The 19,956-nt window shown below is 49.6% G+C and overlaps 1 protein-coding gene across 4 annotated transcripts in view; it reads left to right on the top strand.

Annotated features, from left to right (window-relative positions):
* The window catches only part of HDLBP (high density lipoprotein binding protein), a 38,998-nt gene that overhangs the window by 18,105 nt on the left and 937 nt on the right, over positions 1–19,956 (top strand). For 2 of the 4 annotated variants that reach the window (XM_054835665.1, XM_054835666.1), the window contains exons 2-28: positions 1,045–1,112; positions 1,652–1,764; positions 2,728–2,882; positions 3,421–3,636; positions 5,223–5,429; positions 5,895–6,110; positions 6,950–7,156; positions 7,370–7,477; positions 8,024–8,128; positions 8,583–8,661; positions 9,371–9,510; positions 9,815–9,919; positions 10,181–10,294; positions 10,619–10,705; positions 10,871–11,002; positions 11,309–11,527; positions 11,895–11,927; positions 12,372–12,593; positions 12,824–13,042; positions 13,748–13,886; positions 14,616–14,770; positions 15,395–15,499; positions 16,240–16,374; positions 16,953–17,096; positions 17,288–17,473; positions 18,902–19,018; positions 19,486–19,614. In XM_054835665.1, the coding sequence (XP_054691640.1) occupies positions 1,689–1,764; positions 2,728–2,882; positions 3,421–3,636; positions 5,223–5,429; positions 5,895–6,110; positions 6,950–7,156; positions 7,370–7,477; positions 8,024–8,128; positions 8,583–8,661; positions 9,371–9,510; positions 9,815–9,919; positions 10,181–10,294; positions 10,619–10,705; positions 10,871–11,002; positions 11,309–11,527; positions 11,895–11,927; positions 12,372–12,593; positions 12,824–13,042; positions 13,748–13,886; positions 14,616–14,770; positions 15,395–15,499; positions 16,240–16,374; positions 16,953–17,096; positions 17,288–17,473; positions 18,902–19,018; positions 19,486–19,614 (3,750 nt within the window). In that variant the 5' untranslated portion in view covers positions 1,045–1,112; positions 1,652–1,688. The remainder of the gene's footprint in view (positions 1–1,044; positions 1,113–1,651; positions 1,765–2,727; positions 2,883–3,420; positions 3,637–5,222; positions 5,430–5,894; positions 6,111–6,949; positions 7,157–7,369; positions 7,478–8,023; positions 8,129–8,582; positions 8,662–9,370; positions 9,511–9,814; positions 9,920–10,180; positions 10,295–10,618; positions 10,706–10,870; positions 11,003–11,308; positions 11,528–11,894; positions 11,928–12,371; positions 12,594–12,823; positions 13,043–13,747; positions 13,887–14,615; positions 14,771–15,394; positions 15,500–16,239; positions 16,375–16,952; positions 17,097–17,287; positions 17,474–18,901; positions 19,019–19,485; positions 19,615–19,956) is intronic. The other 2 variants (XM_054835668.1, XM_054835669.1) reach the window with 1 other exon arrangement.

The raw sequence follows: 19,956 nt of genomic DNA, 5'->3' as shown, positions 1-19,956 counted from the left end.
ACCACATCAGCGACGCTGTGGTTTTGGGAGCCTTTTCTGGCACGTCGGGAGGTCAGAAATGGCAACTGTCAGTTTACCGGAAGTGTCTGAGTTTGCTGTTCAGAAGAAGGGCCGAGCACACTGCAGGGTGTGGGTGTGAGAGGGGCCTCTTGTCCCATGAGCAGTCCGAGGCACTGGATTTTAAGAGAGCGCAAGCCCTGCAAGAGCTCATGTAACTGCTGGGGCGGACTCCAGGTGTGGGGAATTGTTCTGCATCTGGCAGAGCGTGTACTGTACCAGCTTGTACGTTTTCACTTCTATTCCTAAATGCTTTTTCAGTAAATGTGCAGATCCAGATACAGGAGATGTAAAGCTCCCACCAACAGTGTATTTTTTTTTGCCTGGTTCCATCTTACGTATGCATTTAAAATAGTTCACGTAAACCAGTGTGGGTTTTGTTCTTCCGACTTGCAGACTTAGGCCTAGAGACAGAGTTCAGTGCCTGGTACCTGATCTTATTACAATAAAAAATGAAGAGGTGAACCGACCAGCAGCTGTATGGATAGCCCTGAGTGTTTGCCTTCGTTTGTGAGGATGTCTGTGTTGATTCACCCAAGCTCCACTAAACTACATTCCTAACTTCTGACTGATGGCAGTGTTGTTGGCAGGTTTTCAGGTTGTTAGTCTCCTCTGACTAGATGTTGATGCTCTTGCTTGCAACCCTGAAATTGTATGTCTCTCTTGCACATCTGTTATTAATTGACTGTATTTTTGCCTGATACTGGATGGCTGCTCTTGTAGCCAGTGTGATGAAAGAGTAGCTACTCCAGGCTTCCTACTGTGAGGTTTAAGTAGATAGTGGTGTTGCCTGCAGCTCTAGGAAAACATGACAGGTAAAGCATGGCGAGATGTGACTCAGTATGAGAACGTTTTGGATAGGGTGCAAGTTTGAAACACAGTACAGGCGGTGTTCCTTTGAAATTTACAGTAACGGGGGTGTCGTGTTTTCCTGTTGTCTTGGAGCAGTCACATACAAATTTTTTTTTATTTTTTTTTTCTATAAAGCAAAAGCTGGCAGGCTGACAAACGGGCAGTTTACAGGACGGACTCTCTGGCTACTGACCATTTAGCTGGTAAGTTCTTATTTTGGGAGAGCCAAAAATCTTTCTGTTGCTGAGCTTGCTTATCAGAGTGGCTTTCTGAGTGTATCCCTAAGTCAGCGGGAGGTCAGGCACCTAAATAAGTCTTTTTCAGGAAGAAGCAGCATCCTGGGCCCTTTTTGTTTTCTCTCCAGGGTTACACAATGATCTTGGACTGACTGTCCAGACCTTTGGATACTTGTTTAGAAATTTCACACCATTAATAATTGATAGATTAATTAGACTATGCTTTAACAACTTCTGGTGTCCCCCTTTCCAGCAACCTTAGGTTGCACATCCTCTGCCTTCTTGATGGGGAGCTGTGGTTTTGGTGACCGCTGTGCTGTGAGGAAATATCCCCCTGAGTTCCTGTCTGGTTCGGCAAGAGAACTGGGCAGCCAACTTGCACTCTAGGTGCTTTTCAAGCGGGTGACTGGAAAAGTGCTCAGTAACACATGCTTTATCTTCCTGGAGTGACTTTTGTGCATCTTGAATGGTATTGGTAATGGTGTTGCCACCTCTGTCTCTTCTAGTGGCATACCCGGATTGTGTGTGGGTGGGAAGTCGACAATGAGCTCCGTGGCAGTTTTGACCCAGGAGAGCTTCGCTGAACACCGCAGCGGCCTGGCTCAGCAGCAGGTGAAAGGTGAGAAAACAGTTGAATTCCTGTGATGTGCCTCTAAATACAGACTGCACAGGCAAGGTTCCTTGCTGTTACCCAAGCTCGCTCCACATGTCCGGTTCCCCACAAGTGCACAGACAGTGCATTCTCCATTCCTAGATTGGTGGCCCGCCAAACTGGCTTTCCAGCACCAGCAGCCCAGTGGCGATGCTGCACAGCGCAGGGCCAGGAGGAGGCAAGCCTCAGTTCTTCATAGAGCTCTGGCTGGCAATGGTGTCAGCTGTGGGATGGGGCACGTCTGGCTAGCAATGCGGTCAGCCGTGGGATGGGGCATGTGCAGGACTGGGGCATTGGGCTACAAGAGAGCCTCATGGGATCGGTGTGCTGGGCTGTCATTTCCTTCCTTTGCTCAGCCAGGTGCTGGGGAAAGTCAGTATAACTGTATTGACTGACTCACTGATGGGTTTTGGCACCCATCCTCCAGCTGCAAGCTGGCCCGCTTGGCACAGCCCAGTGCACAATTGAATCGAACATAAGGTACAGGCTTTCCCTGGACTCTTCTCTAACTATAGCATTTCTCTCTGCCTTCCTCCTGGGTGTATGTTTGTCTTATCCCCTCCTGACCTGCAGCCTTGCTCTGTTCCTTTCACTTCTTTCTGCTCAGCCTCTTCTCCCCTAATTAAGCTCCTCCTGACAAATTTGGCGGTAACGTGCTGTTTGCTGCCACCATTCACTTGCACGCTCGCTTCCTGCATCTGTAGTGCCAGCTCAGACAAGGGTGGTTGTTCATGGCATCTACTGCAGTCTGTACTGTGGTCAGTCGTGCTCCAGACTTGGCTGCTCCACAAGCATAGCTGTAATAGGATTAACAGTGCACAAGTCATTAGCTCTCCCTTGTTAGCGGTGCCTAAATACAATCGCAGTGCATAGGAATGGGGCCATTTCTGCGGGAAGAGCATCTCATTTACCCTGTTTGCTTCACCCCAGTTACAGCTTTAAACTCCGAAGAAGAGAACGATCCTCCAACCTACAAGGAAGCCTTCCCTCCGCTCCCTGAGAAAGCACCATGTTTGGAAGCTGCCCAGGAACCTGCTGGGCCCTGGAGCAAAATCCGACCGATAAAGGCTTCTGTCATCACTCAGGTTGGTGGGAGTGGGTGTCTTATCTCCCTCCTTTTCCCCCCCTTCCAAAAAGCAGGTGAAGTGACGCTTTCCCTGGAGTATGAAATCCTTCAAGTGTCAGATTGACATCCTCTTTGCTGAACTTTACCCTGGGGCATGAGGAGGGCTGCAGCTGAGAGCTAGGACTGCTCTGGAGGGAGGCGGATGTTGGAAAAATGTCCAGAAAAAGCTCTGCATCCCTGTTCCACAAATAGCTGGAACAGACCTGAAGGGAGAATTGCAGAATTCAAATAGTGAGCACTAATCCATTAAAGTATTCCTCCCCGTACCATGTACTTTGGAAAGACACCCAGTGTGGGACAGACTGCCTGCTGCAATGCCCCCGCGCTTTCTCTGGTCACAGCTAATGTCACCCCTGGAAAAGGCTGATGGGTTGCACACACCTGGGAACTTAGTATGCCAATAAAGTCCTGTACGGCAATAAGAGGGAGGCTCTGTCAATCACAAGCATACTGACTGCTTGCTGTGTCTTTCTTTTATCTGCCCTGTGGCTGAGCAGGTGTTCCATGTGCCACTGGAGGAGAGGAAATACAAGGACATGAATCAGTTCGGAGAAGGCGAGCAGGCCAAGATCTGCCTTGACATCATGCAGAAGACAGGAGCTCACCTGGAGCTGTCTCTCGCAAAGGACCAGGGCCTTTCAATCATGGTCTCTGGCAAGCTGGAAGCAGTCATGAAGGCTCGGAAGGAGATTGTCGCTCGGCTGCAGACTCAGGTGAGGGCATCTAACTGTTTCTCACTTCATCTTTGCTCTTCCCCAAGACTCACAAATGCTTTGAGACCCTTGGGTGTGTGTGCTTATAAGCCAAAGAGGTGTTATTAGATGACTAATTCAGCTTTGCCATATATTTTCAAAGCACACAATTGCCAATTTGGAATGGAAATGAGGCTTAAAATAGCGTTCAAAACTAATTACAGGCCATGGTGTTGCATGAAGGGTGGAGTCTGCAATCTCTGAACACTTGAATTGCAAACAGTGACTTTGTGCTGAGGTGCTGGTGCCAGAGGGGGTGCAGGCCCCTTGCATAAAGCTAGTAGTGTGTGAGAATGGGACTGTGCTTTCTCTGAAGTCCTTCAGAGGAGAACGTGGAGGGATGGGAGAAAGAAAAGTAGAGAAGAGGAAGTTCTGCCAAAAGTTGAAAGCCTCAGGATTGTGTAACTCAAGCCACACTGGTAAGGAGTGCCCTGTTGTTTCTCCTTTCAGTCCTATAGGTTTTGATTTCTTACCTTCAGATTCCTGAGTTCATAATCAAGATGGTAGTTCTTGTTAGGATATAACACAGCCAGGTTTTAAAGTGTAATGTCAAAAGTAGTTAATGCAGTAGTTAATACCATGTCTGCTTAGTGGTGTTTCGCCCATGTGTCATACCCTGCCAGAGGGAAGGGAAAGGGACAAACCCTACATAATGTGTATCTGAAAAAATAGTTCAGGTCGTACTGCCACAGATCCGTGACCCACTGTCCTCAAATGCTGCCCTGGCCCCGGGTCTGGAAGGTGTGTCTGTCTTCCCAACTTCCTCTAGGCTTGCCTGCCTTCAGTACAGGGACACAGAGTTGAAGAGTCACACCGAGTGATCTTTTTTTATTTTTATTTTTCCCATTGTAGCTTGAATTTTAAGTGTCTAATTACTGTTAGTAGTTACATACTCACAGGCATCAGGAGCACGGTAGCAATCATAAGCTACCAGGTCAGTAAAAACTCAGCGAGAAAGGAAGAAATCAGGGATCCCTGTTTCAAACCAGCCCTTTACCGCTATATTGAGAGAAGCTCTTGGGACCCCTTTTCCAAGAGAGGTCTTCTAGAAGCAGTCCCAGGAGCAGTACTTAGTAGCAGTAAGCATCTCCTAGCTGTCTGCCTGCTGGAATAGGTTTCTGGTGTTGAATTTCTGTTTCCTAGGAGTCAGACCGTGTCTTGTTCTCTGTAGTCTTGGCAGCAGATGTCAGAGTTCAGATAAACTCCACCCATGAGCCATCATCTCAGTTGTGTCTGGTACTGCTCCAGTGTCTTACAGTGGAGAATAGGCACCTCCTTGTCTGTGCCGAAAGGCCTTTGCTAATTCAGAGTACTTGTCCTGGGCGAACAGAAGGGTTTTGAAGGAAAGGTGGGTTTTAGACTCCTGATCTACAGGCACCGTAGATCAACTGTTCTGCTACAGTGTCAGTCCTCGGACAGAATGTGCTGGGAAGGCGTTGTGTGTTTGCTCCTGAGTAGTACTGCTAACTTGCTTTCCCTGGCTCTGTTCCTGTGGATCTGCCATGTAGGCAAGGGTTCTCACAGGTGCTTGGTTCTTGGTGTTGCAGGCTTCAGCGACAGTTGCCATCCCCAAGGAGCACCATCGTTTTGTCATTGGAAAGAATGGCGAGAAGCTGCAGGACCTGGAGCTCAAAACTGCAACCAAAATCCAGATCCCCCGCCCAGATGACCCCAGCAACCAGATCAAGATCACCGGCACTAAAGAAGGGATTGAGAAGGCCCGACACGAGATCCTGCTTATATCTGCTGAGCAGGTACTTCAGTACTGTGATCTCCCTCATGGCATTAGCTGGACAGCCATTTTGCTTCTCTGTGGTATATTAGATGTTTGTAGCCGCCATGGCCACAGTCAGTGGCTAATACATTAGTCTGAATGGAGATGTATACCGTGCCACTGGCTGTACGAGCACCGCGGCCAGCTTCTACAACTTGTGGTTCTCCATTTTGTCCATCTCTGAAGTCAGATAAGCGTGTTTCACATTTGAAGTGAACCATATTAGATGCCAGCTGAGATAAGGCAGGAGATTACAGAGGTGAATATCGTATATCATCAGCAGCAACAGCAGTATTTGTAGATTGAAAGGGATGGAGATCTACAAGCCCACAAACTGAAAAGGGTGCTTGGGCCAGAGTGTCAAGCAGTGGGAACTTAGCTGTGTCTGGCAGAGACTGTAATATGGAGGGCAGTTCCCAGCGTGGTCTGTTCTGGGCTTTTGCAGGATAAGCGTGCCGTGGAGCGGCTGGACGTGGAGAAAGTGTACCACCCCTTTATTGCTGGCCCTTACAACAAGCTGGTGAGCGAGCTCATGCAGGACACAGGGACGCGCATCAACATTCCTCCACCCAGCGTAAACAAGACAGAGATAGTCTTCACAGGAGAAAAGGAGCAGCTAGCCCAAGCCGTGGCTCGTGTTAAGAAGATCTATGAGGAGAAGGTATGGGTGGTCCATAAAGCTTCCCGTCTTCCCCCCAGCTGCTTGTAGTCCCTCTTTCCTTCTTGTTCTACTTTTGTGCATCCCTCTGCATCCTCCTCATGTCAGCTCTGGCTCAGCAGCCCTTGCAGTACATCGCCCTGGACCTTACCATTTCCCCATTTGGCAAAGCGGAGCTTGGGGCGATACTACCAGGGAGGTGATAGATTTCTCACTTTTCTGTGTCATGGGAATTAGCAGATCACAAAGAGCTCCCTTGGCTCTTGTTCATGCAGGTGCTACTAAGGAAGGAAGGAAGTGTCTACAGTGGTGGCCAGCTGACAGTATCAAAGTTGCTACAAAAGTAGAAGTTGCTGAAGAGTGAATTTCAGTCCAGTTTATTTTCCACAGCCCCCATTGCTGTGAATATCCTTGTTGTGGGTTGTTGGGCAGTTTTTCCTCGTGGTTAGGTCTGTATTTCTACCAGTCTGGATTTCAACAGAAATAATCAGCTTACAGCCTCATAGCCTACATGGTGTTTCATTACAGCACTGCCTGAGGGACTACGGGGTGTCAAGCCCTGTTGGGCAGGAAGGGTTGTGTGTATGTGGTCTCTTCCATGTAGTGTCCCAGGGAGCTTGACACAGGATACTAGTTTCTGTACATCACCTGTGAACTTTTGAGCACAGAGCTTTCTGTGGGCAGGGGCCCGAAGGGTGCTAGGGTACTGCAGAACCACTGTGCTCACCTTTGCTTTGCTCTTTCCTGGGTGCAGAGTTTCACTGCATCTTGTGCCTCTTCCTTTCGCTCTTGTCCTTCCCTGCCCCCTTGTGATTGATGCCCCAGTGCCTCTGCCCCTACAGAAAAAGAAGACTACTACCATTGCAGTGGAGGTGAAGAAGTCCCAGCACAAGTATGTCATCGGCCCCAAGGGGAATTCCCTGCAGGAGATCTTGGAGAAAACTGGAGTCTCTGTCGAGATCCCACCCACTGACAGTAGCTCGGAGACGGTGATACTGCGAGGCGAGCCTGAAAAGCTTGGGCAAGCATTGACTGAAGTCTATGCAAAGGTACTGACAAGATGGGCTAGGCCTTCTTTGAAAGTCCCTAGAGATACATCTGTGAGCACTGACTGGTGTAGGGGGGTGGTCTCTGTTGACCTGTTAGAGATGCAGCTTAGAAGTCAATACTGAGGGTGCAGCATGGGAATTTGGCACTGAATTTTTGTGAAGACCTCTTCCAGTCTGTCCATTGAACAGCTTCTCTGTTTTTCTGTCTCTCAGGCCAACAGTTTTACCGTCTCCTCGGTCTCTGCCCCCTCTTGGCTTCATCGTTTCATTATTGGAAAGAAAGGACAAAACCTGGCCAAAATAACTCAGCAGATGCCAAAGGTATGGATGAGCTGGTTAGCTTAGCACCCTCTGATGTAGAATGTGGTTTAGCCCAGATCACTTTTTGTAGAAGAGAGAAATGTGTTCTAGTGTGGGGAAAACCAGGGAGGAAATGACACACATCTTAATATTAAGGGGAGCCTCTCTTTTACTGCTGCAAACACTGCTCATCCTATGTTATTCTCATGGGTTGAGCTCTTCAAAGGAAGCTTTATGTGGAACTATTTTGAGAATTGATGTAGTAGGATACCTGCAAATGTTGACTTCAGTGAGGCTTCTCCCTGGTATCCCTCATATCTAGAGAAAGACCAGGTAACTTCTCCAAAGCCCTCGCAGACTCCAGGACAGCACCAAAGCCTTGGGCTCTAGACTGATATGGCCAGAATTCTAAACTACCTACTTCTGAAACCATGGGGATGATGTGTGTACTTAGTGGGAAGGAAGCCATCTCCTAGTGGCAGGGATTGATAGTGTAGGCCTGACTAACAGCATTGTCCTGGCTTGTATCTTGGAAATTCTTACTGGATTCATTGCCTGTGTCTCAAGGTTCACATCGAATTCACTGAAGGAGAGGATAAAATCACTTTGGAAGGACCTACAGAAGATGTGAATGTGGCCCAGGAACAGATTGAAGTCATGGTCAAGGATCTGGTAAGTTGGTGTTACTAGTTCCAGTACATAAGAAGAAAGAGGGGGAAGAAGGGGTAGCAGAGCAGAGATGATGTGTGTATCACATCCACATGATGTGCTTAACAGAACTTGCAGAAGACAAGCTGTGTGGCACATGGGTGAAACCCTTGGTTATGAAGCTTGTCTGTAGCATTCTTAAAAAATCAGCAGCATGTGTTAAATCTTTTGATGCAGAGAAGGAAGGATTCTCTTTCAGTCGTAGCTGGAGAGGCTTAGCAGTTCCTTTAAATGTTTCACAAGCGTGGTGCTCTCAGCTCAAACCAGGGGAGTGCTTCTGCTCTGCTTAGTAGCAGGAGGAGTGCTTGCAGTTGACTACTGGAGAGTCAGCGCCAATACTGGCAGTAGGCAGTTACTTAGGGCACAAGACAGGAGAGGTGGTGGCCTACCCTCCCTAGCCCTGTGTAATTCTTTGTAGATCAACCGGATGGATTATGCAGAAATCAACGTTGACCACAAATTCCATCGACACCTCATTGGCAAGAATGGAGCTAACAGTAAGTGGGGTGCCTTTCTAATCCTTCCTATCCTGGGCTCTCCGTGTTTAGTAGATCCTATCAGGGGCTCTGGAGCTCCTCCCGTGTGCTGCCTCCATCACGGAAATTTCCTCTGCTCTTCTGTGGTGTTAGCACAAGGAGATAAATGGGCAGTGAGGCCTTGGGATGGCTTTAATGTGTGAAAGTGTCTTGGGAGGTTGAACAGTGGTGGGATTACTTTGCCATGTCCTGGAGGAAATGTGTTGGGGTCTTTTTGGATGAAGAATTGTCTTTTTTTTCCTCTTTTTTTTTTTTTTTTTCTTTTTTGAAGTTGCTCTATGCGAATTACATTTTAGCAGCCAGTTGGGGGTGGTAGAAATCTGCCTGGTTACTTTCTCCCCAAAAAACAATATGGGATTAGAAATGAGTGATCATCTTCTGATATAAATGTGGTGCTGTTTGGGGAAGAAACAGATGCCTCACTCTGGCAAGTGAGCAATTGCCTCTAGATGCCACAGTATTTACTTGTACAGGTTCTTGTGTGGGACAGACCTGCTCTCACCGAGCTCCAGGGTTGAAGAGGCGCTTTCCCCTGTTTCAACCCCACCCCACTGGCCCCTCCTCAGAGGCTGGTTTACTTCTTAAACAGCCTCTAAGCACTGATAATCAGGGTGCCTTGCTTCCAAGTCTTTGCCTAGCAGACTGTGTCACCACAGTCCTTCCCTTGAAGTTAACAGGATTAAGGACCTCTACAAGGTGTCTGTGCGCATTCCCCCGGACAATGAGAAGAGCAACCTGATCAGAATTGAAGGAGACCCACAGGGGGTCCAACAGGCCAAGAAAGAGCTGCTGGAACTCGCTTCCCGTATGGTGAGTAGGATGTGATGCTTGGGAGGCTGCAGGGTTTGGGCTCGTATCTTCCCTTGTAACCTTCTGGTGCAAGTGTGTGCCCCTTGCCCACAGAGCACTTACATCTCACGACAAGTGCAAGTTCTTATTCCCAGATGTGTTCCTCTGTTCCCTTGGATACCCCTTCTCTATCAACCTAGAGTGAATTTTGTCTAGAGGAGAAAAGAGGGACAATGCTGGCAAGTAAACTGTCAGGCAGCAAACTGGTAAATAAAAGTAGGTGGCTCTCCAGCTGGATGCTCAGTGAAAACTCTGTTCTCATCAGGAAAATGAACGCACCAAGGACCTAATAATTGAGCAGAAATTCCACCGGACCATCATTGGGCAGAAGGGCGAGCGGATCCGGGAAATCCGGGAGAAATTCCCAGAGGTAAGGCTTTCTAGGAGATGAGGACTCCAGAGTGGGTATTTCCTATTTGGGTAGTAGACACATTGTCGCTGAAGTCATAAATTTAGTGGCTCAGTATCTAATATGTATGAGAAGATAGTTCTTTTGACCAGAGGCTACTAACATGGTTACCCTCTTCCAAATGGGAAAGGGGATGCGTAGGATCCCCCCAACCTTTGCATGTGTCTGACACAGCAATTCTTGCATTTGCCTGAGCTGACTGTAAATGACCCCCTCCTGCAGGTTATCATCAACTTCCCAGACCCTGCGCACAAGAGTGACATCGTCCAACTTAGAGGCCCCAAAAATGAGGTGGAGAAGTGCACCAAGTACATGCAAAAGATGGTGGCAGACCTGGTAAGCGGGATGTCTGTCTGCTGTTCTCTCCTACATGCCTGGATAACCCTGGAATAAAGCAGAGCTGTTACTGACTTGGCTAGGGCTGAAACACCTCGAGATGAGGGAGCGTGGGACACTGCTCTGGCTGGATTGGGGCAGGGAGGTGTAATACCTGTTACTTAAGGGCTCTAGGGGAAGGTTATTTATTCTTACAAGTCTCTTGTGTAGAGAACTTCCTTGGGTCTAAGCCTATTGTCAGAAGCTTGTTTATCAAGTTCCTGGGACAGGGCCTCGCTTGCCATGACAGTGTAATCTTCAGTTCTCCCTTCCTTTCTCCCTTAGGTTGAAAACAGCTTTTCTATTTCTGTCCCCATCTTCAAACAATTCCACAAGAACATCATAGGGAAAGGCGGTGCCAACATCAAGAAGGTGAGATATTGTTCCTATCTCCAGTGCTCATTATGGTAACTGCCTGCAGCTAAATCCCACTCGCTACTCTCTCCTGCTCATTGGTGATGTCAAATATAACCTCCAAGGGCTTTTTTCTGACATGGGACGCCTCTGAGATGATTTTATTTTTTTCCTTTGTCACAGATCCGTGAAGAAAGCAACACCAAAATTGATCTCCCAGCAGAGAACAGCAACTCGGAGACAATTGTTATCACAGGCAAGAGAGCAAACTGCGAGGCTGCTCGCCACAGAATTCTTGCCATCCAGAAGGAGCTGGTAAGTGAAATGACTGGCCTGTTGCAGATGAGGGACTTGAAAATGTTGCTAGAAGACATAAATACAGAAGAAGTGCTTGTAGTGGGGGAGGGCAGGGAGACAAATGTGTGTGTCGGTCTGTTCTTGACTCTTAAACCTAAGTTTGTGGCTGCTCATGGGTCAGGAGTAGCCAGTCTCAAACCCTCTGGTCAGGCATTTCTTACAGCTCCATATAGCTGCTGGCAACGTGGGAATGAGTCAAGCTGCAGAAATATATTTGCACCCACTCTGCTTACCCTCTAACAGCCTGGTACTGTCCTCTCTTAGGCCAACATCACAGAGGTGGAGGTCTCTATTCCTTCCAAACTGCACAATTCCCTCATTGGCGCCAAAGGCCGCTTCATCCGCTCCATCATGGAGGAGTGTGGTGGAGTCCACATCCACTTCCCCACCGAGGGCTCTGGCAGCGACACCGTGACCATCAGGGGCCCAGCCCAGGATGTGGAGAAAGCCAAGAAACAGCTGCTCCACCTGGCAGAGGAGAAGGTGAGCCTTGTCTCACAGAGGAAGGAGCAGATTGTTTGGCCAGCCGTTTCCTTCTGGGGTTTGGTGATCCCCTCTGCCTGCTGGGAAGCCTCTGGCATCGGACAGCCTAATCCTTTTTTGAGGGATTTGAGTACAGTTTGGATGATTAAAAGAAAACTATGCTTCCATCCGTGTGACAATGAGTTCTTTCCCCATGGGTAGAAGAACTGGCTGTAACGCTGCTCTGCCCAGGCTGGGGACATACTCAAGGGGTTAAGGCTCCCTACTCTGGTGGTTTGAATGCTGTTGGGTATCCACACTTCTCCGAAACAGCTTACTCTTACTCTGCGTATCTCCTTTACTTTTTTTCTTGATCTCTGAATTTCAGCTCCAGTTCTTCCATTTCACTGCATATAACCAGGTTTGAGAACTTTGGGTTACAAGACCTTGCTCTGAGTTGTGGCTGACTGACTGACTGGTCATTTTAATAGCAATAAAAATCCCTTTCTAATATCAGCATGTGGACATGTTCTCCTGATCGGTTGGTTGCCTCTGCTGCCTGGCTTGCAGCAGTGAGTTAGCAAATGGTTATGCTGCCTTGTGTGAAAGACCCTTCTCCTAGGGAAGTCTTTTCTGCTCATATTCTCACCAGTCGTGCTGAGTGTAAAGTTAGCTTTTCAGCCCTGAGAACATCTTTCGGGTAGTGGTTTTAATTTAAGACATTGTACACCTTTTTGACTTTGACAGCATGCTGCATCTACCTTGCTCTTGCAACACTGCGTATGTGGGTGCAGGTAACATACCTACATGCTGATGTGTATTTTCTATATATTGACATGTTCCGTGGGTATCTGACTCCTTTCAGCAAACGAAGAGTTACACTGTGGACCTCCGTGCAAAGCCAGAGTACCACAAATTCCTTATTGGTAAGGGTGGTGGCAACATCCGTAAGGTGCGTGACAACACTGGGGCCCGCATCATCTTCCCAACCTCTGAGGACAAAGATCAGGAGCTGATCACTATCATGGGAACAGAGGAAGCTGTCAAAGAGGCACAGAAGGAGTTGGAGGCCCTCATCAAGAACCTGGTATGAGCTACTTTTTCTACTTTCTTGCCTATCACTGTAGCAAGATGTAACGAATCAGCGTGGAGGACCTGCTTGTCCTAAAACCGTCTGCTGCCCTTCATGGGAGCTCAGGAAGATCCTCCTTGCAGTCACATGTTGGGGTGAGGTTGTAAACTGATTGCTGTTGAGTGCAGCAAACTCATGCTTATCACCAGGACAAGCAGAGTTGACTGACTGTCGTCTGTTGGCAGGATAATGTGGTTGAAGACTCCATGGTGGTTGACCCCAAGCACCACCGCCACTTTGTCATCCGGAGGGGCCAAGTTCTGCGTGAGATTGCAGATGAGTATGGTGGTGTGATGGTCAGCTTCCCGCGCTCTGGCACCCAGAGCGACAAAGTCACCCTCAAGGGAGCCAAGGACTGTGTGGAGGCAGCCAAGAAACGCATCCAGGAGATCATCGAGGACCTGGTATGTCGCAGGAAAACTGTTTCTTCTATAGTTTGTTGCTTCAGCAGTGCCCTCTTTGAGCCTGCTGTACAGCCAAGCTTTATGTGAACAAGTCCCACAGTAGTTCTGGGATTTGAAGCTTTGCTGTCCACCTATAGGGTCTCCAGACTTTAGGTCCCGGCCTGGGGAATGGCAGCTGGCTCCAAAATGGCAACGCTATATGAAGGAATTGCCTCCTCTGACCACCTTCTTGGTTTTTAGGAGTCAAAATAGGAGACCTTTCCTTGAGGTCTACTTCTAGACATTAAAAGATTGGAGCCTTCTTGTGCCTCTCCATGCCTGCCTTGGGCAGTGGTTGCTCTCCGGGGTTTCCTGTGCTGTTAGTATTGGCTTTTGGAAGCAGCCAGCTGTCAAACCTGTTCCCTTCCTTCCTTCTTCATCTTTTTCCTTCTAATGCTTCCTCCCCTTCAGTGTAATACAGAGCTTGAGCTTTGGTCTCAGAAGCCTTTGACATCATGCTTTGGAGGCAGCCTTCATTAAGAAATCCTCTGCTAACTTCTCTGAGAGACGAAAGATTCTAGGAAACTCCCGGTTCTTCCCCTGTCAGCAGCTGTTAACTTTTCTAACTCCTTTCTCTGTCCGTTATGGAGTTCACCTTGCACAAGCATCCTGTTTTCTGATGTGAAACAGGCTGCATCATGATAGAGCTTCTCTGCTTTCTCACAGGAAGCTCAAGTGACAATCGAATGCACCATCCCACAAAAGTTCCACCGCTCCATTATGGGCCCCAAAGGATCCCGGATCCAGCAGATCACCCGAGACTATGGTGTCCAGATCAAATTCCCTGACAGGGAGGAGAACCCAGGTATACCCATGGATGCATGTTCGCATGGTAGTTGGGGTGATCAAATGAGCATAGTGTAGTGTAGCCTGCACTCCCTGTCAGTGGAGATGTTCTACTTAAAATCTATGGAGAACTGACCCCAGGTGTTCCCTGTAGTGTCTTTGAATTCTGGGCTCAGCATCAGCCTTGCCCTCTTGGGAAGAGGGGACAGTTTTAGGAGGTAAACACACAGACCTGTGTGTTCTAAATGTGTTCTCACCAGAGCGCAGGGATTATGAGGACCTACCCCAGCAAAAAGGGCTCTACAGGTTACCAAGGTCTCTCTGAGCTCTCACGCTCTCGTTGCTGGGTATACTGAATTCAGCACAGCCTAGCACCAGCCGTCCCACTGTAACATCCAGCGCTGTGCTGGAGAACTTTCCTGTTGGGGGAGAAACTGCCAGCCTTACTTGTTGCCTCTGCTGACGTAGGAGTGCAGCCTCTGCTTCCACAGTGCAACTGCAGGTCCTTTCTGTGCAGGCAAAGGCAATGTCAATGCTGTGCAGAGAGGTGAGGAGCAGACTGTCTCAGTGGATGTTCTTGTTTCGCTCGTTCCAGGCTAAGCCATGGCAAGCTGCCTGTGCTAGGAGTGATCTCCATAGTAGCCTGAAGTGTCTGACTTCTTGTGGCAAAGCCTGAGGATCTAGAGGGGGAAATAATGAGCAAGGAGGGGACTCTGTGCATTTAACAGGAGATTTGCCATGTTTCCAGCCCCTGTTGCAGAGCCAGCTGTACAGGAGAATGGTGAGGAAGGTGGGGAAGGCAAGGATGGGAAGGATGCAGATCCCAGCTCTCCAAAGAAGTGCGACATCATCATCATCTCTGGCCGCAGGGAGAAGTGCGAGGCAGCAAAGGAGGCGCTGCAGGTAAGTGGCTTTCTAAGACCCTTAGCCCTGTAATGTAGTGAGGCCCTGATGCAAGAAGCTCACTGCAGGCTTTAGTGGTGGTAATAAAAGCTACTCGGTCAAGACTGCAATCCAGGCGGTCACTGATGCTAACTTTGGAGGTGGTGTGTACCGCTCAAGGGAAGTCCTCTCTGATTTAGCCTGGTGGCTTGAGTCGTAGTGCCTGACCTTGCAATTGCTAGACCTTATAGGCAGCCCTGAGTTACTTGCCATAAAAACATGACATGCATGTTTTATGGAGCACAGCTGGAAAGAGAAGGGAGTCTGAGGCTGAACCATTCTAGCTTTAGCAGACCTTGCCGTGCTCCTTCAATGACGTTTTCCAAGTCTCTGCTAGATGGAAGCCGAGGATGAAAACAGCCTGTCCCCAGAGGCAGGATTTAAGATTGCTTGTTTGGGAAAAATGCTTTAACGTCCAAAAGGTCATCTTGGTGTTCGCAGCCGCTCTCTCTTCCTATAGAGTTTGTAGACTGACTACAAGGGAATGTACTTCAGTTCAGCCACATGTTCTTTTGGGCAAGTATATGGCAAGCTGAAAGACAGGAGAAGTCTTTCAGCTGGTAAACTGTGCTCTCTCCCCTGCAGGCTCTGGTTCCTGTCACCATTGAGGTGGAAGTTCCCTTTGATCTTCACCGTTACATCATTGGCCAGAAAGGAAGTGGAATCCGCAAAATGATGGATGAGTTTGAAGTAAGTGGTTGCCCTTCCTCCCATCTCCTCTGTCCTGGAGAATCTGTAAGTGACCACGGTTGTGGCGGTGGCAATCAGTTGTGACACACTCAGGACTGTTGTGGTTTGACCATGCAATATAGTCTCTGTAACAAGAAAATGAGACCTGTGTCATTTAGTCCCTGGCTCTGGGGCTCGGTAGGTTTTGTGTTGAAGCTGTGTGATCGGTGTCAATGCTGCGCGTGTTGCATGACTTGTTCGGTGCCTACAGGGATTCCTCACCAGTGTGAGAGTTGATTTCCTCCTAGGCCATGGGAAACAGCTCTGCTGTGCCTGCCCTTTGGGAGAATTCCCCAGAAGTCCACAGGGACTCTTGGGGCTGATGCAGGTTGGCTGCAGGCAGCACTGTTGAACATGTATTTGTTTCCTAGCCTCTCTGGGCTGGTACAGGGACTGCTGGGGGCTGAAACCCCACAGCAAAGCAATCTGATAACAGCAGAAGAAACCGGGTTCTATTCAAAAACCATCTAGACATGGTCCCAGGCACCTGACTGTAGGTGGCCCTGCTTGAGCAGGGGGTTGGACTAGATGACCTCCAGAGGTCCCTTCCAACCTCAACCACTCTGTGGCTTAGGCTGTCTGGGTGGGAGCTGGTCTTGGCAGCAGGGGAGATCAGTGAGATGCCAACCTGTGGTGATAGGCATCACAAGTGATACAAAACAAGCAGTAATACAGAATGATAATCACTGCTTGTTACTCAGGTGAACATCCAGGTCCCTGCTCCTGAGCTGCAGTCGGATATCATCACCATCACTGGGTTGGCTACCAACCTGGACCGTGCCAAGGCTGGGCTGCTGGAAAGAGTGAAGGAGCTGCAGGCTGAACAAGAGGATCGGGTAAGGCCTGTGCCTGTCCTTCTTCCTTCCAGCCAAACAAGGCTTCAGTCTCTGGGTGTTCCTTTCAGAAGTTGCACAGACTCCTGGAACCACTCATCTTAGGTGCTCTGCAGGTGTGGAGTGCTCATAAGTGGGTTACCCAAATGTAACTCATTTAACATGAACTGACAGGAAAGTTTTCAGATTCTGCTTTCAGGTAACTTTGGACTGTCCAGGGCTCTATCATACCTTGATGTACCTTTGAGACACTGCAGGGTGGGAATCTCACTGTGCTAGGAGTCTTTCTGTACCTATTCTCATTGAATCCTTATCACAGCTCTGAATAAATAGGTGAGGGATGAGTTGGATGATTGTTTGCTGCTTGTAGTTTCCTGCTGAACTTGGCAGAAGCACAGAGCCCCAGTATATGGATGTCTTGGGTGCTCTTCTGTAGCCACATACACTCAAGCACGACCCTGCAGAATCTGTTCTGCGCATCTCAGAAGCCAGAAGGAAACACTGGGACTTACATGAACGTCAGTGGACCAGCCATGGTGTGTTCCCTGCTGTTGTATCTCACTCTGTTTCTCCTGTTCCAGGCCTTGCGAAGCTTCAAGCTGACAGTCACTGTGGATCCCAAGTATCACCCTAAAATCATTGGGCGGAAGGGAGCGGTGATCACCCAGATACGCACAGAGCATGAGGTCAACATCCAGTTCCCTGACAAGGATGATGAAAGCCAGGTGAGAGGTCAGAGGGGGGTGCAAGGAGGGCTGCTGGTTGTCTCTGACCGTAAGAAGGATAGCATCTTCTCTAGGGCTCTGAACTCCCTGCACTGCCTTTGGATAAGGTGGAGGGTAAAAAGGATTAGCAGGGAGAAGGCTTGCTCAGCTGCTTATGAGCCTGATTTCTCACACATTTCCCTGTGCTCCAGGCCCAAGACCAGATCACCATCACTGGCTATGAGAAGAACGCCGAGGCTGCCCGGGATGCCATCATGAAGATCGTTGGCGAACTGGAGCAGATGGTCTCTGAGGATGTGACTCTGGACCATCGCGTTCACGCACGCATCATTGGTGCACGTGGTAAAGCCATCCGCAAAATCATGGATGAGTTCAAGGTGAGTGGTGGGGCGATGCGGCAGAGGTTGGGCTGGGCCTGGGTGGCCAGTGGTGCTCCTGTGCGAAGAGCTTGGTAGCAGCTTTGTGCTTTGTTCCTGAATTGAGGAACGTGAGGCTCGCATCCTGTGGTCCTTGTGTCTTGTGCTTGTTGAGCACCTTGAGCTGGAACAGGCACGAAGGAAAAGCCAGTGCTGTCCTGCTCTGTCACCACAAGCATGTGAGCAGAGTCCCTGGGCCAGGGCACCCCTATGCCCTGGGCAGCTGGGCTGTCTGGGCACCGCACCCAGGCACCGGCTGAAGCATCCCCGCATGACCTCAGCTGTGAGTCACCCTTCTTCTGGGAGCCAGGCAGGGAGGAGGCTGAGCCCTTCCTGTCTTGCTGGAACACAACCAGAAGAGGAACCTGGAAATACTTCCTTGGTGCTCTGGGTTATCCCTGCAAACAGCACTGATCTCTGTCCCTCTGTGCAGCCCTTCTAGTGGGTTTCTTGCAGACAGGGTCCCACAGGGTCCTCAAAGGGAGGAGGTGGTTCTGTCAGCTACTCCGATTACTGGAAGTGGACAGCCAGGCCTATTGCTGGGGGGGTCTGGGAGGAGACTGTGCCCACACCCCCTCAGCTTGACCTTAACTCAAGGAAATCCTCTGGATTTCTTTGTCTTTCTAGGCCACTGTTGCTTCCCTTGACTTTGGGAATCTTGACACGCTCTCAGGGCTCTAGATTTGGCAAAGTCTGTTGATTCTGGGAAGCGCGGGGACCTTTGCCCCTGACAGCATGTGGCAGTAGCAGTGTGCTTAACTACAAGGGCAGCAGTGAATGTGAACCCAGAGTGACAAGGCTTTGGAGACTTGCATCTTGGCTGGTCTCAGTTGTTGAAACAAGCTGTTTGGTTCCCAAATGAGCAGCCTTTGGTTTTGGTCCTGTCTTGTGTGGCTTCCCTGCACCCATCTGGAAGGCAAGCTGTGAGAGAGCTCAGTGGCTGGGTGTGGGGTGCACTAAGCCAGCTCCATAAAGTGGTTGTCAGCCAGGATTACTCTATTTGTGGAGGAGACAGAAAGCTTATTGTGCTTCATGCTAATGGCTTGATGGTGAAAATGCTGGCAGCAGCGTGAGGATGCTGTCTGGAAATGCAGCCCTCTTTTGCCTCTGCTGCAAGTGCTGCGCAGAAAGCAGTGGGCCTCTGGGCAGTGAGAACAGCAGGGCTGCTGTGGAAGATGGGTCATTACTGCAAACTCTGCTCTGCCTTCCTTTATGGGGGTATATTCCAGTGCACCCCCCAGCATCTGAACCACGGAGGTTCTAAACAGACTTGCAGCCCTGAACGGATCAGGGCTTTTCTCTTCTGTGAATCTAATGACAAGGGTTGTGGGGAGTCTGTGGCTTTTCAGATGTGCAGGTGTAAGTCCTATCCCATTCCTTGTGTTGCAGGTGGATATTCGCTTTCCCCAGAGTGGAGCTCCTGACCCCAACTGTGTGACTGTGACAGGACTCCCTGAGAATGTGGAAGAAGCTATTGATCACATCCTGAACTTGGAGGAAGAATATGTAAGTGTTCAGCAAGTCTGTGCAGGGGCTTAGCAAGGATTTCCTCTGCCACAGAGCTGATGTCTGAAGTATCTCCATGTGGTATTTTCTACCACTGCATTGGAGAACTCGAGCCCTGTGAAGGTGGCAGTCAGCCCTCATCTGCAGCTGTCCCTCAGACCAGCTGGGCACAGAGCCCCAGGCTGTGCTCTGTAAAGCAGTGCAGGGACTGGTCCCACTGTCCAGGAGAGGACAGTGAATGAGAATGCTGGAACACCACCAGAATGGGCACATGTTGCCTTGCTGTACCTTGCATCAGTTAGGAGTTGGTGGCCCTCAGACTAGTGCAGAAACACTGTGTTTTGTCACTGTAGAGCAGACTGGTGACCTTGGACAGGTTGCAGCGTGGTGAGATGGGAGGCAGGCATGTTATACCAGTCTGAGGAACTATCAAGATCCCCCCCCCTAACTGGGCTGTGTCACTGCAGCTTGCAGATGTGGTGGACAACGAGGCAATGCAGGTGTATATGAAGCCCTCTTCACATGAAGAGTCCAAGGCTCCATCCAAGGGCTTTGTGGTGAGAGATGCCCCCTGGGCCACTGTCAACAACGAAAAGGTGAGTGCTGCTTCTGCCCCGGGCCTGGGGGCACAGGGCGTGTGGCACCCTCTGCCAAGGTCTGAGGTCTCTTCCCATCTGGGCTGGGGAGACAGAGCACTCTCCCTCCCGTGGCGGCAGAGAAAGCAGTGAAGGGCCCTCCTGGTCTTTGTGGCCCGTGCAAACTGAGAGCAGGCCTGGGCTCTGCCTCTCCACCTTCCAAAGCCCTTGCTATCTCTTTCTTCCAAACATCTTGCCCACGCTGAGTACCCGACTGTGGAGCTGTGGGGAATGGGGGGACCCTTACCAGAAAGTGCCCTGCCAGATCGCGTTGCTTTTAAGGGTAGGGACGGGGCCCTGGGA

Source organism: Grus americana, chromosome 9 (assembly GCF_028858705.1).
Source record: "Grus americana isolate bGruAme1 chromosome 9, bGruAme1.mat, whole genome shotgun sequence".
NCBI classification, from domain to species: Eukaryota; Metazoa; Chordata; class Aves; order Gruiformes; family Gruidae; genus Grus; species Grus americana.
The sequence above is the reverse complement of the archived record's forward strand: the minus strand, read 5'-3'. Positions and strand labels throughout refer to the sequence as shown.